The sequence below is a fragment of the Acomys minous genome (genome assembly GCF_964271855.1).
Source record: "Acomys minous genome assembly, chromosome: 17".
NCBI classification, from domain to species: Eukaryota; Metazoa; Chordata; class Mammalia; order Rodentia; family Muridae; genus Acomys; species Acomys minous.
Window position 1 is genome coordinate 23,357,414 of NC_140500.1, and position 15,131 is coordinate 23,372,544.

At 43.7% G+C, this 15,131-nt stretch overlaps 1 protein-coding gene across 2 annotated transcripts in view; it reads right to left on the reverse strand.

Annotated features, from left to right (window-relative positions):
• Window positions 1–4,059: 4,059 nt before the first annotated feature.
• Window positions 4,060–15,131, reverse strand: part of LOC311588229 (murinoglobulin-2-like) — a 49,660-nt gene continuing 38,588 nt past the window's right edge. For both annotated transcript variants that reach the window (XM_084765710.1, XM_084765709.1), the window contains exons 23-36: window positions 14,836–14,919; window positions 14,415–14,591; window positions 14,121–14,208; window positions 13,129–13,285; window positions 12,824–12,898; window positions 12,143–12,323; window positions 10,899–11,122; window positions 9,070–9,288; window positions 8,781–8,908; window positions 7,649–7,739; window positions 6,976–7,044; window positions 6,377–6,479; window positions 4,955–4,996; window positions 4,060–4,641 (exon numbers count right to left, since the gene is read on the reverse strand). In XM_084765710.1, the coding sequence (XP_084621836.1) occupies window positions 4,625–4,641; window positions 4,955–4,996; window positions 6,377–6,479; window positions 6,976–7,044; window positions 7,649–7,739; window positions 8,781–8,908; window positions 9,070–9,288; window positions 10,899–11,122; window positions 12,143–12,323; window positions 12,824–12,898; window positions 13,129–13,285; window positions 14,121–14,208; window positions 14,415–14,591; window positions 14,836–14,919 (1,655 nt within the window). In that variant the 3' untranslated portion in view covers window positions 4,060–4,624. The remainder of the gene's footprint in view (window positions 4,642–4,954; window positions 4,997–6,376; window positions 6,480–6,975; window positions 7,045–7,648; window positions 7,740–8,780; window positions 8,909–9,069; window positions 9,289–10,898; window positions 11,123–12,142; window positions 12,324–12,823; window positions 12,899–13,128; window positions 13,286–14,120; window positions 14,209–14,414; window positions 14,592–14,835; window positions 14,920–15,131) is intronic.

Consider the following 15,131-nt stretch of genomic DNA (forward strand, 5'->3'; position numbering starts at 1 on the left):
AACACTCATATGCAATAAATAAAATAAATAAGTCTTTAAAAAATTGTGCCTGGCCTGGTGGCACACGCCTTTAATCCCAGCACTCGAGAGGCAGAGGCTGGTGGATTGCTGTGAGTTCAAGGCCAACGTGGTGTATAACATGAGTCCAGGATAGCCAAGGCTAACACAGAGAGACCCTGTCTCGAAAAACAAAACAAAAAAAATGTGGTGTGTGTCCGTGTCCCTGTCCTTATCTGGTTTTGGTGTCAGGGCAATACTGGCATTTCCTTTCATTCACGTGAGTTAGGAAACATCCCTTCCCTCTCTGGCTTCTGGAACAGTGTGCGGGATATTTATATTAGTGCTTTTCTAGAGGGTCTACAGGATTCAGAAGTGCATCCATTCGTCTTCAGCTCCCTTCTTAGATCACTACTGCTTCAGTTTCCTATTGTCTTGAAGAGGCTAAGGTGACACCGTCTTGTCCTGACTCTCTGTCATTTCTCTTTGTACACTCCTCAGCCTTCCACTCTCACCCCAGTAGCCACAACCTCCTTGGCAATGCTTTTGAGACTGTCTGTGATCCTGATCGTGGTCCAGAACTATTAACCAAAATTACTAATGTTTGTGCAGGCTGAAAAATAAAACTGAAATAGAGATGAGGAAGTGTAAGTCAAAAGTAATTGTCATGTGGTGTCTGGAAAATACCACTAAGCTCTGCAGAAAGACAGATACTGCTCTAATCCCCTCAAACACTGATGTAAGTGTGGTTTTTGTCTTTAAAAATGCTGTCTCCCTGAGCTTTGGCACCAAGAGACTTTGAGGCGTGAGTCTGCTCTTGGTCACTGGCTAATACAAGTTTTCATATGTTTTTAATTAGCTTAATTAGCATGGTTGGCAATAACTATCTCCTGTGGATCTTTTTTTTTTTGTTTTTGCTTTTGTTTTTTCAAGACAGGGTTTCTCTGTGTAGCCTTGGCTGTACTGGACTTGCATTATAGACCAGGCTGGCCTCGAACTCACAGGGATCCACCTGCCTCTGCCTCTTGAGTGCTGGGATTAAAGGCGTGCGCGACTACTGCCTGGCCTTTGACTCATTTCATTACGTCCATTTTCACTGATAATATAGTTTTAGAGAATCATATTTATGTCTAGAAATATATATATATATATATATCTTATCACTCATGTACATGGTTAGAAATTTCTTGTTTCTCTAGGCGTTCTGCCTTACTGGAGTTTAATATTTTAAAGTAATCCCTGTCACCCGCCACCCCCACCTCTTTTGATTGGAGGGCTACACCAATATTTTGTGTTTACTGGATGTAATGTCATGTTAAAGTCTGTGTCCAGTTGTTCCCTAAGGATCTAATCACTGCTTTACCCCATTAAGTCCCCACAGTCCCATTGGCTGCATATGTTTGGTGTCAGGGTGTTTCTTCAAGCAACTCAAACCCCTGAATTGCCTTTGACAGTTTTATAATTCAGTCCAGAGTTTCCTATATTTGACCTGCACGTTTTCTGTTTCTAAAGATCAACTGAGAGGTCAGTAGGTTTGCTTGTTTTATTTGGGGCTGTGGTCATTAGCCAATTCAGTGGGTCTGCAGGGGTCACTATTCACTTTGTCACTTTGACTTGGCTTTTGATGATGATGACATGGACTCAATGGTTATGAACCTACAAAATTTGGAAATCCTGATTTCAATATGGTGCTATTCAGAGATGGGGACTCCTGGGAAATTATTAGATCGGGGTGTGGAACTGTCACTCACACAATTAGCGTCCTTTCAGGAAAAGCCCAGGGACCTAGTTTGAAGAAGGCCGTTTCTTCATTTCAGCATCTCTGGGGCCTGACTCCTGTCCAGCAAAGCCACGGCCTGGACCACTGCTCCAGGATGGAATTTAGTTCCTCTGTCCACACGGATCTGCCTTGGAAGGTGGGACTGTGGCTTTGGTGTGTTAAAGAGAACTGAATATTATGCTCAATATTTTATTTTTGTGTTTTACCATTTAAGCTTTCCACAGCTATTTCCTTTCCTCAATTTTATTTATTCATTCTTTGGTAATTTCATATATGTATACAATGTGTTTTGGTCATACCGCCCACCTTGTGTTCCCCTCCCAACATCATCTCTCTCTTTCCCTTCTTCCTCTTTTTCTGTAATCCACTGAGTCTAGCTAGAGCTCTCTGTCTGCTGTTACCGTTAAGGCCACCCGCCCACTGGAGCATGTTGCTCAATTTCTTATTTTTTGCATTGTCTTAATAAAACAGCAGTACTTATATTTTTGACGTTTGCTGCCACCGTGTGGTAATCTTTTATTACTGCACTTGGGGGAACCTGAAGGATCCTGCTACTAGAACAGGGAACACACAGGAAATAACAAACAACACAGAGGAAATGAGACATGCACACAGCATAGTTCATATGTCTCTGATAAAAGTATTTATTCTTTAAAATGCCATTAATCTGAACCTAACCTAATTTGAATATTTTCCCATTCCTAATTACATTTTAAAATAAGATGATGGTCCATTCTATCTCTCACCTAAATGGAGTCCAAAAACAAAACAAAAACCAACAAAATGCATAAGAATCCGGCCTAATCTTCTGAAAAGTCCCATTGTTAAATTCTCTTAGGAGGGCGGCAGAGATGGCTCAGAGGCTAAGAGCACTGGCTGCTCTTCCAGAGGTCCTGAGTTCAATTCCCAGCAACCATTTGGTGGCTCATGACCACCAGAGATCTGGTGCCCTCTTCTGGCAGGCAGGCACACACACATGCAGACAGAACACTGTACACATAGTAATTAAATCTTAAAAAAAAATCTCTTAGGAGACTTCTATTTTGTTCTAGAACTTATTATACTGGCTCAAACAGTTTTGGCTTTCCCAAAAGATTAAATAAAAATGTTGTAAGGAAGTAGAATATTTTTGAAACTAGTCTTCCAAAGTTTCCACGAGACAGCTCCTTCCTAACTTTCCCACCACAGTTCCATTCTCCATTTGTTGCCATTCTAGACAACTATGATAAAATAAGACCCTTGATAAATAAGTCTCAACTCATAGCCCCAGCCTCACAGTGGCATAAATAAACATTGCTGGGACAACCTTTTATTTACTGGAGCAGACATCTGCCACCATCAACTCACCAGGGAACACTTCATTTTGATTGATTGGTTGTCCCTGATCTTTTAGGCTCTGTGCTGTGGGACCACAGAGGCAACAGTGCAGAGCAGAGCAAAGCAAAGCTAAGTAAAGTTCTTCCCTCAGGGTCATGAAAGAAACCACCAGTAAGCCAGTGAGTATGAGCCAGGTCCCACTAGGCCTGTGAGGACACCAGCTAGTTCTTAAAATTTCCATCATTTCTGAAAAGGCCCCATTAGGCACTGAGGCCTTTACACCTTGGCCTTTGTGCTAAAGGCTGGGCACTCAACCTGTGGTGCTACTGGGAAGTGGGAGGAGCTTTAAAATGGGCTGACCAATGGGAGAAAGAGAGGTCACTGAGGGAAACATGAGACTCTGGCCTTTTCTCTCTCTTTTGGATGCTGGAGTGGCTTCCCCCTGTGAGGTGCTGCCTTGTCACAGGCTGCAGAACAATAGGCTAACTATTAGGGTTTGAACCTCAAATGTCCGCACAGGCTTATGTGTGCAGACATCTGGCCATCAGTTGGCCATTTCCAGGTCAAGGGGGCTGTAGCTGTTCATGGTGGGGAAAACATAGTGGCTAGGGATGTTTAGGGCCAGGGATGCAAAAACTTGTGAAATTGACTCCCCATACTCCAAACCTCAAGAAGCAGAAAGAACTTGGCTGGGCTTGAATCCTCAAGCTTCAGCCCCACTGCCTGTGAGGACCCAAATTCCAAAGATCAACATCAGCTTGGGACGACCAATTGCTCAAACACCTGAGCCTGTCGGGGACATTCTGCCTTCAAACCACAACGGACTCCAGTCAGCGAGGATAGCTATTTTCCTGGCACTAAAGGCCTCTCTCTCTCTGTTCCTCTGTAAGTCGTGTTTCTACCTGGATGCGTTATCTCTCCCTTCCCCACCCTTGCCTCTGTGTTAGAAATTGAATCCACAGATTTGAAAGTGGTCAAGTGTTTTACCATGAAGCTACAATCCCTGTCTTCTTATTTTCTGAGACAGGGTCTTGTTATGATGCCCAGGCTCACCCGGAACTTGCTGAGTAGCCTAGGTTGCTCTTGAATTTGCAGCTCTCCTGACTCTTCCTCCAGAAATGCTCTGAATGCAGGCCCGATTCATCATTTCTTGCCTGCATTGTAGCCTTGTTTCACTAAGACACCCATCATGGTCTTCCTTATGGAGGTAAGGTTGCCACTGTGCTGCTCTTCATGTTCTGAGGTCTGTATTATTAAAGCAGTTGTAAAGTATTCACATTATTACAGTGTTCTTCTGTTTGAATGTCATTTTCACTCATTGCAAATGTGGGGTATAGTGCAAGGTACTGAATGAACATGGAGTAAATTTGGATCAAATGAAGAAAGAATCAAAGGTAGAGATTCTCTTGAACTTTGTATTTATTTACCAAGTTTGTTCAGTATTTGTATTGGCGAGACAAAGAAAAATGATTATCTTGAAGGTTCCTGGGTTTGAGGATTCCAGCAATGCCTTCTCCACAGATACTAGCTTCAAGCATTTTCTTTCTCTGTGTATGTGAAGAGAAGAAAACAATACACAGGTTGAATAGGATGTAACTGGGTGTGGACAGCAGGGTTTTCTGTGGAAAGCTAACTGGTGTGGGGAAGAATGAGATCCATCGGATTTTCTACTGTAAGCTACAATACACTTTGGTAAGGAAGGCAGGGGGGTCTTCCAGGGTCAGACTTTGATCCAAAGCTATATGTCTTTGTATTTTCACACAGTGAGAGGGGTCTGAGCTCATCTAACAAAAGTTCTGGGTAGTTTTATAGGGAAGGAGGTCAGAGATAGGCTTGTGGCCTGGAGTGCTAGGGGCTCACCTGTGCTGCAGGGGGCGCTGTATTCAGCAAAAGCCACTTCATCTGGAAAACAAGAGAGAGAAACTTGAGAATGAGAGTATTTATGAGAGACGATATTGTGGAGGACAGTTGGTGAGTTAGGACTGACCACTTTTCTCAACTAGGACCTGGATGACGGCTGAAAAGTCATCTCTCTAGAGAGATCAGACAAACCAAGTCAAAGGATTTTTCCCCTCTTGAAATTACCAGTTGACACCTTTATCCTGGGCCAGCAAGATGGTTCAGTGGGGAAACGTGCTTGCGTTGTGCCTAATGACCATAGTGAGTTCACTCTGCAGGATCCATGTGGCAGAAGGAGAGAACCCATTTCCCCAAATTGCCCTCTGACCTCCACAGGCACCCTGGTATGCCTGCCTCCCAATGGAATAAATAAACAAACATGTAATAACACCAAAATCATTTACCCTGGGGGAAAAAATCAAAGTGTGATCATCCTACAGTGTTTGAGTAGAGGACTAGTAGCTATCCTTGTAGAGTTGTAGCCTTTCTGATCCCTTTGTATACTTCTGATTCACACACACACACACACACACACACACACACACACACACACACAGAGAGAGAGACACACGTATCTATACATACATGTACATATAAATTGAATTTTTGTTTTTCAAGACATGGTTTCTCTGTCTGTAGTCCTGGCTGTCCTGGGACTTGCTTTGTAAACCATGCTGGTCTTGAACTCAGAGATGCACCTGCCTGCCTCTGCCTCCTGAATGCTGGGATTAGAGGCATGTACCACCACCACTTGGCCCTTCAACGTATCTTGAGTTCTTCTAGTCTGAAACACTTGGCACATACCCTTTCACTTAACAGAACTCCCGCGTCCCCTCCCCCTCCTCAGCATTTAATTCTCTGGCTCTGGCTTTGCTCTCTTTCTTTGGTCATTAATGACTATTTATGCCTCAATTCTCTCTCCTCTTTTTATTCCTACTACAATTATTTGTATAATTCTTCATCTTTACATCGCTATATTCATAAGACCACCCATGTGTCTTTCAATCTATAAATCCTTCTTTGTAAAATGCTTGGTCCCTTGGGTTATTTGGACATGTTTGGTCCTTGTTTGGACAAAGAGGAAGGAGTAATAATTCATCAGTAACTGAATAAATTGAAATTTCATAAGTGTTTCTCACACTCATATTCTCTTATTGAGAGCTGACTTGGCCAGTCTGGCCTATATAATATGTCACTGCATGAAAAAATTGTTTTTTAATTGTGAGTGTGATGGTCTGTGTCTGTAATATCAACATTTGAGGTGCTGAGTCAGGAGGATTGAGAGACTGGGGCCAGTCTGCGCTGCATAGAGAGAAAATGTCACCCCCTTTCCCCCCAAAAAAAACCACATTGCTTTAGGGCCCTTCATAATCACTTGCTCACCTGTCTCATAGTAGTCATAGACTTTCACAATGGCAGGCTGCAGGTTCCTTACTGGGATGTCTTGTTGAACGATGAAGGAGAAGGCCAGTGTCTGATTGGTCACCTGGGAAAGAGAACAATGATCCAGACTCACAGAGGTGGCCACTAGTTGTCTTCAGCGTGATTCAGCCCTTGGTATTTGAAAGACAGTTATGCATAGGCTAATAGCAGGTAACCTCAGAGTCACTGTGTCCATAAGTGCCCACATATGTGGATGGAGATATGGCTTTTAGAGTAGGGACCTGAGGAACTGAAGTAGAGACTCATGGGAGTCTATACTGGAGGAGGCCAGAGGAGGGCATCTGACCCATTGGATCTAGGGTTACAGGCTCTGTGAGTTGGCATAGGTTCTGAGAACTGAACTCTGGCCTTCTGCAAGATCAGGGAGTGCTCTTAACTGCTGAGCCAAAGAAAAATGACATCCAGTGTAAACAGAGGGAAGGTGTCTCTCCAAAGACTTCCTTTAGAATCACTTTGCTCCTGCTATGTGCTTCCCACATAGACTCACCAAGAAAGACTGGCCGCCTAGGCATGTCTAGGAAGGCAGGAAGGCATCTTACCTGATCCACGTATAACAAGACATTGTTGTTGCTCACTTCTGTTCTGCTCACCTGCCCTGATCTCTCAAGCTGAAAATGAGAGAAAACATCCATGTTACTGAAAAAGCAAAGGCCTCAGGGGTGAAAGAGGCAAAAGAACTGTGGGATTGAAGGTGATGAGAAGGAGATGTCACCAAATCCATTTGAATGAATTGGGGAAAAAACCTTTTCCAATAAGAATGAAAATATGCTTGAAAACTGTAAATGCCACTCTACTATTGGCCTGACTGAATGTGATCTGACTTAGTAATAGTTATTTTTGCATTTTATTTGAAGGTCAAAATTGCCCTGCATTCGATGGTACTAACCTCATATTCTCTGTGCATGCATCTCTCCCTGTACTCTGCTGTTCATCCTAGCTTGTTGTTAATTTCCATAGCCCTTAACACATCTAAACCCACATCTCCAGGATTTGACATTTAGTATTTCCCCTGAATCATTATTGACCAGGTTCACTGTGACACTTTATAAACTGGTGAGCTGGGACTCCTTTCTTACATTTCTTGTGCTGGCTGCGATCACAACCAATAACTACATTAGTGCCAGCATCACTTTGACACAGGTTGTCATTATTACTATGATGTCTGTAAGCTCCTGGCTTGACGACACAGAAAATCCAAACAGGTCTATTTACCTTCTTCACTGTTGGTTTCAGTGGAATAAAACCAGACACCATCTTCACATCAACAATCACCATGTTGGAGGCTGGGCGGCTCCCTGTGTAACTACAGACCAAAGAAGTGCATGGCAAGAGAAATGTTAATAACTTGAGTTTGCCTCCTTTGAGATCCAGCAGCAATTCCTCATAGAGCCTGTGGGACTTTTCCATATCTTAAAATAGATGTCCCTTCCCATCAGTATAAATGGCCCTGAAAAGGGCCCCTGCAACAGTGTTACCTGGACAGTGCATTAAAAACAGGTGGATCCCCAGGGCTTGCTGCCCAGCCAGCACCATCTGCTTGCCGAGCTCTGGGCCAGTAAGAGACCTAATCTCAAAACCGAGTATGTATGGAGCCTGAGGACTGATGGTAACACTGTCCTCTGTCACACGCACACAGGCATACGTGCACCCTCAACCCCCATCACACACAGCACACTGAGGTAAACAAGAGGACAGGTCACACTGCGATGTCTTCTTTCCATCCAACATCCCTTCGATTTTTGCAGTTAGATCCTGTTTCTGGCTGTATCTTAAAGGAAGCTTTTTGATGACGGTCAGAAGAACTGAATATCTTTTTAAAAAAGAAATCTTTCTAGAAAAAATGGAAATTTTTTCCGGACAGTGGTGGCACAATGCCTTTAATCCCAGCACTCGGGAGGCAGAGGCAGGCAGATATCTGCGTTCCAGGCCAGACTGGTCTACAAAGTGAGTACAGGTCAGCCAGGGCTTTTACCCAGAGAAACCATGTCTCGAAAAACCACCACTACCACTACCCTCACCACCACCACCACCAACAACTAATAGGAAAAATTAAAAGACCAGAAAGGATTTCTTTATTGGTGAAGAAGAATAGGCCATGTTAAGGTCTCATGGAAAAGAATATCATATCATTTTATTATGATAGTGGCAGAGAAAGATACGCTGGCAGCAGACTAATTAGAAATTAGAATTCTACAATTCATCATTGTTCACTCTGCTGAAGTCAAGCATCTTTCTTTTTTTCAAAAGAGAAAGCAGAATCCTTTCAGACACCTCTGAACCCACTCTGTAAAGTGTTCTAGGAAGACGGCGCTGTAGTCAACCAGAGCCAGACAGACACTCATACCTGATCTCTAGCAGGATCTGGAAGCTGTTTTGACCTTGGGGGTTATCACAAGTTAGAGGTACTGTCTGCATGTGCAGAGCAAACGCAGACTGCTGCTTCTCCAGGTGCACATTGTATCTCAGCGTTGTCTGGTGAGTAGTGAACAGAAATACTTTACCTCCATTGCACTGCACCCTTGGATCCGTTTCCCCCAGTCTGAGCATCATGTGTGCAAGTAGGCAAAGCGAGACCTTCCGTCCTGGGGAAGGAGGCTCGCAGCTGCATACCCAGCCCTTCCTCAGGGTCTCACCTGGGCATACACACATCCTTCCCCTGTCATGTCAATTTTATAGTCCCCGGGAATGTCTGGTAGTGGGACCTGCTGCAGTAACAGGCGATTACTGTCCTCCACTTGGAACTTGTGGGAAAATGTCCCTGATGATTGGATGGTCACCGAAGGAGCCTTCTGACTTCTGGAATAAGTAAGTGCTCCATACTTGGACAAAGCGTGGAGAGCCACCACAGTGTCCTGAGAGGGTAAAGAAAACATCCAGGAGAGCATAAGATCCAAAGGGCTTGAGCTTCTTCCCAAAGTTCATTTTAGCTGTGACAAAAGGGTCATGAAGTTAAGTCTCTAATTATTTGATCCTTAGACTTCATTTCAGGGTTTAGTTTAGGGTACATTTGAGAATCAATACATTCCACTCATTTTCCTCCTTACACAGAGTGCTCTAGCATCTGCAAATCCCCCAGCCAGCAGAAAATATACCTTTTAGATTTTTTTCTCCCAGCATTTACAGATTTTCTTCCTTTGTCTGCTATTCCCATGGTGCTGCCCCCCGCCATCTTCTCACAAAATCACATGCCTGCTCACATTACCAAACCTTCTCCTGGACTTGGTGAGGAGCCAAGAGACACCAATACCATGACTAAGTGAGGGGCGTGCCGTAGTCTTATGAAACAGAAAATCTGTCATCTAGAGCTGCCCTTTATTGACTTGCTCTTGGGTGGCATACTCTATGAGGATGTCCGCCATGCTCCAGAGAGCATCTCCCACAGGTTCCTTCCTTATCCCAAGATATCTCCAGATGCTACCCTGACTACAAATACCACTGAGAGAGCAGAAATAAATGCACAGTGAGGGTTTAGTATCACAATGCAGACTGTTCATCAAAAGAAAAGAATGAAAGCGTCAAAGTGCAATTGGCAGGTTCCTAGTGTCATGGAAGGTTTTTTCTTTGTACATTTTATTTCTCTTTAGAGAAACCTACCATTTCACTATATTTCTCTGGACATTAACTGTGCCATATATGCCCAGAATACCCAGAGCATAAATTATTGATATTATAGTTGATATGGTTTTTTGGGTGGTGGGGGAGGGGCAGATATTACCTCATGAGAATTATGCTGACTAGGTGATAAAGCAATTTTAAAAAAAGATTTTTTACATATATAGTTCTCTGCCTGCATGTATACTTGAGCACTAGAAGAGGGCACCAGATGTCATTATAGATGGCTGTGAGCCTCCATGTGGTTGCTGGGAATTGAATTCAGGACCTCTGGAAGAACAGCCAGTGCTCTTAACCACTGAACCATCTCTCCAGGCCTAAAGAAAATGGCTCACAGTCCTGATTGTTTCCAGTGTCAAGAGGTAAAGTGGGGCAGCAGGAGCCCCTGGCAGCTCGGGGAGAACCTGAAGGTGATCTACCCATATACACCATTAGGAGAGTCTGTCAGGAGAAGGGAAATAGCTGCATCTAAGGACAGCAGGACAATAAAGATGCCAGTTTGGTCCAAAAAGTACTCCATGTGCTATTCTAGAGTGAGGGAATTACACCTAGGATTCTGGACACTCCAGGATTTTTGCCATTATTTTAAGTCAAGGATTGGGTCTGGGTTAGAAGTTCTCAGCAACATAGGTCCATTTAACCAATCGTGGCATGAAGAGAACTCCTGTGGCTGGGTACAGAAACCAGGATAATTTAATATAGAATGTGTTATCCCTCACTTCCTACAGACTCAAAATACTCAAGAGCAGCATTTCCTTGTTTCTTTCCCCTCTTTCCCCCATTTCATTGTTCCTGCATCTTTTGTTCAAATCCCCTAACTGCACGGGGACTCTGAAGGAAAACCACTCACTTGTGTGGAGGAGAAGCCGCCATAGGAATTCTGCTGCTTTGTGAGCCACTTCACAAGGCGCATTGCCAAAGCCATGTCCTCGGGGCTCGGGGCTGGCTGGGCAGCTACAAGAGCCAGGAGGATGTAGGCATTCATCTCCACTACAGGAGAGGGAGCCCGGAGCTCATACAGAGAATCCTCTGATTTCCTGGGTTCCTTAGGATTTTCCCAATGGATGGAGTTGCCTTAGGGTAAAAGTAGAGAAATAATTAGAAGTTTAAGTAGTCAAAAAAAAAAAAGCGTGAGCAGTCGACACACAGACATGTCTACACTTAGGAAGAAGAAAATACAAATGGTTGTAGTAGGTTTTAAAATTTTTCAACCACAGTATGCCATATTTATCGATTCTCAGCAAAAGTCTGCAATTGGTGTGATGGGTTCTGCCTGAGAAAGACTGTGGGCAGAAATTTCTAAGATATTGACTAAAGTAAGTCCTCAATGGCAAAGCATGGCTTGTTCAGTGTTCAGGCCAATGACTAAGTAAAGTTTCCCATTGGTTTCAAAGTTGCAACTGGAATAGAAAGCCTTGAAGCACAGTTTCTTTTTTTGTGTTCTTCACAGTTTTTTGCTGCTCCTGATATGTATATATGCATCAGAGAGAAAGGGTTAAGTTTGACTGTATTTACCTTGGTAGGAACTGTGTGCATTCTACTATGATTTTACATTTGTTGATTTTGGTCACACTATTAGTAAATACTGTAGAGAAGGCTTTTGTAGAGAAGAAAGACTAATTGTGTTTTGTTTTGTTTGTTTGTTTTTTTTCATTTGGTTTTTTTTTTTTTTTGAGACAGAGTTTCTCTGTGTAGCCTTGGCTGTCCTGGACTTGCTTTGTAGACCAGGCTGGCCTCGACCTCACAGTGATCCTCCAGCCTTTGCCTCCTGAGTGCTGGGATTATAGATGTGAGCCACTGCATCAGGGTGAATGACTAACCTCTCTCTCTCTCTCTCTCTCTCTCTCTCTCTCTCTCTCTCTCTCGTTTTTTGAGACAGGGTTTTTCTGTGTATCCTTGGCTCCTGAATTTGCTTTATAGACCAGGCTGGCCATGAACTCACAGAGGTCTGCCTGCCTCTGCCTCCTGGGTCATTCCAAGGAGAAACAGCAGTGTGCCACAGAGAAGAAACTAAAATGTAATGTTATTTCCACACTCTCCATTGTCCTTCTGTGGAACCAGATGGGGAGAAACATGATGATGACACACTCTTACCTTCTTTGATAGCGTCATTATCAAGTGACTTCAGGATTTCCTTTCTCTTATCCTGGTTCCCTGCCAGAGTAAAAGCATAGGCCAGCAGTGCCTTGGTGTATACAGAGTTGTGGTTTTTCCTATGCTCTATTGTCTTCCAGGATGACTCTAGGCAGGTCAGGGCTTTGGAGACAACAGTATGCTGTTGGCAGAACAATGAAACCTGAACTATGTGAACAAGGGTCTGAGCAGATCCTGGAGCAAACATGGAGGTTATGGGAATTTGCACTTTTCAAATCAATTTTTCTGCTTCCCTCTCCCCTCTTTTCCTCTCTCCCTTCCACCCTTAATTATTACCTATCTTCTACTTGTTATTGATTATCTATCTATACTCTATCTTTTGGAGGTCATTCTTTTTTTATTATATATGTAAACTAGGTTACATTTAAAATGCAGACTAATAGGCACAGTATTAAAGGCTGTGTTTTCAAGTTGATTTTTGGACCATATCTAGTATTTCATTGAATAACTGGATGCTCATTAATGGAATCTGACAAATGTAAAGGATTGTTTTTTTTGTTTGTGTGTTTGTTTGCTTGTTTTGTTAAAAACAGAACAAAACTGCCACTTGGCTTTAGGGAGGGTAGAAAGCCACAGGCTTTGTGCCAGTTTGGGAAGCTGGAGAAGCAATGTGGCACTCACTGCATCTGGGAGGGAGCTCTCCAGGAGGGCGATGGTTATATAGGCAGAGAGGGTCACTCCTTCTTCTACTCCTCCCTGTAAATAAAAAGGAGGGAAATAGGCAAACTATACAGCAAGCAACCCATCAAAGATGTCTTCCCCGATCATGGCCAGTCCCTTGTATTCAACGGAAGTTCTCATTTATGTCCTCCTTATTAAAAAACCACATTGCTCACCTAAACGCTCATTCCTCCCCACGGTAAATAGTGTGACCTGACTGTGAAGGGTTTCAGTACCATGTTTATAAGTCGTTCAGAAAAGATCACCTTTATGGCATTGTGGAACAGCCGTCCAGAGCTCCTGAAGCAGCCGTGGTCCTGCTGCTTCTGGGAGAGCCACTTGAAGGCATCAGTGATGTGCTTCTCATCGATAAAGATGAACTCTCGAGCTTGGGCAAAGGACTTGAGCACAAAGGCTGTGAGCCTGACATGGGAAGAAGAGTGGGGAAGAGGAAGTTGTGTTGTGGGGCAGAACCAGCATACATGGGTTTCCAGGGCCCCACACCTCTAAGCAAGCAGTTTTAGGGTCTGTGAGTGAGTGCAGCTGGACAAGGTCTCTGGTTACTCCAAAGCCAGCCTCCATTCCTTGGTTCTCTTGGATGTGGACACACTACAGTGAGGTTTTAGGTGCTTTCTGATTTTCTTTCTCATTTCTTCTGTCTTGCTTCCTCTGGTGTTTACCCAGTACACCACCTGTGCCCTCACCTTAAGGGGTCCACCTCCCCACTTCAGATGATTTTCTATGGTAGTTAAGAAAAAAATCTCAAGAAAAAAAATCTCATCTCCTAAATCCTAGCTGTATATTGTCTGCCTCAAAAATGATGTCCCTCTTCTTGGCTTACTTCCTGTTTCCACCAGCCTCTATTTCCTTTGTCACCTGTTGGTTGTTTATATGTGTGTTTTATCTCAATAATGATTCTCATGTAATGCAGGGCCATGTGAAGAGTGGCAATTGCCTTCCAAGTCTCAGTGTGAGCATCTTTGGATGCTCAGCAATGTGGATCTAGGCATTTAATGATGAGAGATCTTGGAGAGAAATGAAAAGGTTAGGTTGTTGAGTTCAGTAAAACATGTGGTACAGAGTCAAAGAGGATGAGGCTTTAGACAGTCTTAGTTCTGCAATGCATAATCTGTGCTGTCTCCAATATGTGCCTCTGAGGCCCTGGCATTGTTTATACTTCCATTAAATAAGTTGCATGTATAGTTGCCATGAGGAACAAGGGCTCAACAAGGCCTGGCACATAGTGGACTCTTCTTACCAAGTGTTTCCTTCACTCTGCTCGTCTTTATCTCCAAAGGCGCTGTAAGAGCCATCTTTGTGTTTGTAGTTCAGCTCCCTCTGATAACCTGGAATGGAAGGCGTTGGGTGTGTTTTAAAGCTACTGGTGCATCAGAGAATGGCAGGATAAAAGTCTGAAGCCAGAGAGACCCTCATGGATCTTGGCTGTAGCACTGACAGAGAACCCTGCTCAGCTTTCCCCATCCAATGCTAACCCCTCACTTCTGGAGAAAACATTTACAAGAACAAAACAGGGGTTCTGAGCCTTACTGACCGGCAATGAGGTAGTCAATGGCCTTGGACTTGATCTTCTGGGTGAGCTGCTGGGTTTCATTCAAGTATTTCAGTACGTAGATGTTAGGAGCAAAACGGACCATGTTCTGCTCCCCACAGCCATAGGGCATGTGGAGAAGGTTTTGTGTGTTTTTTATGGCTGAACTCAAGATATCACCTGGAAGTAAAAGGTGTGACATCAGAACAGCCATTATCTTCAGGAACAAAAATGACACCTGCAATAGGATCGCTTCTCAATGAGGTGAAGGAATTTTTAGGGTGAGGTGTGCTGGGATAGAGACAAAAGAGGGATGTTGAAGAATTCAAGTGTAGTAGTTCAGAAGCCATATATGGAATCACGGTGGGGGAGGAGAACTGGTAGTGACTATTGTCCCAAATCCTCCAGAGATGGATTGACTCACCCAACACAGAGAAATGGGCTCTGACTGAATCGGTCACCACTGTCGGTGGGAGCACCAGGGACAAGTTTTCTGATAGCACAGCATCTTAATAAGCAAAACAAATGGGTAGGGCATCATCTCTGTTTTTTGCATTTGCAGAGTCCCCTAAGGCCCGTTGCTTTAGAACAGTGCCTTAAGCTTCGGGATTTTTGCCTCCCTAGAAAAATGGTCTTAATATAAACATCACAAATCCACATTTCCTGGTACTTCTGTCTTCCCAAGCTCCACTGCCTCCCCTTCTATCACCTGTTGTATTG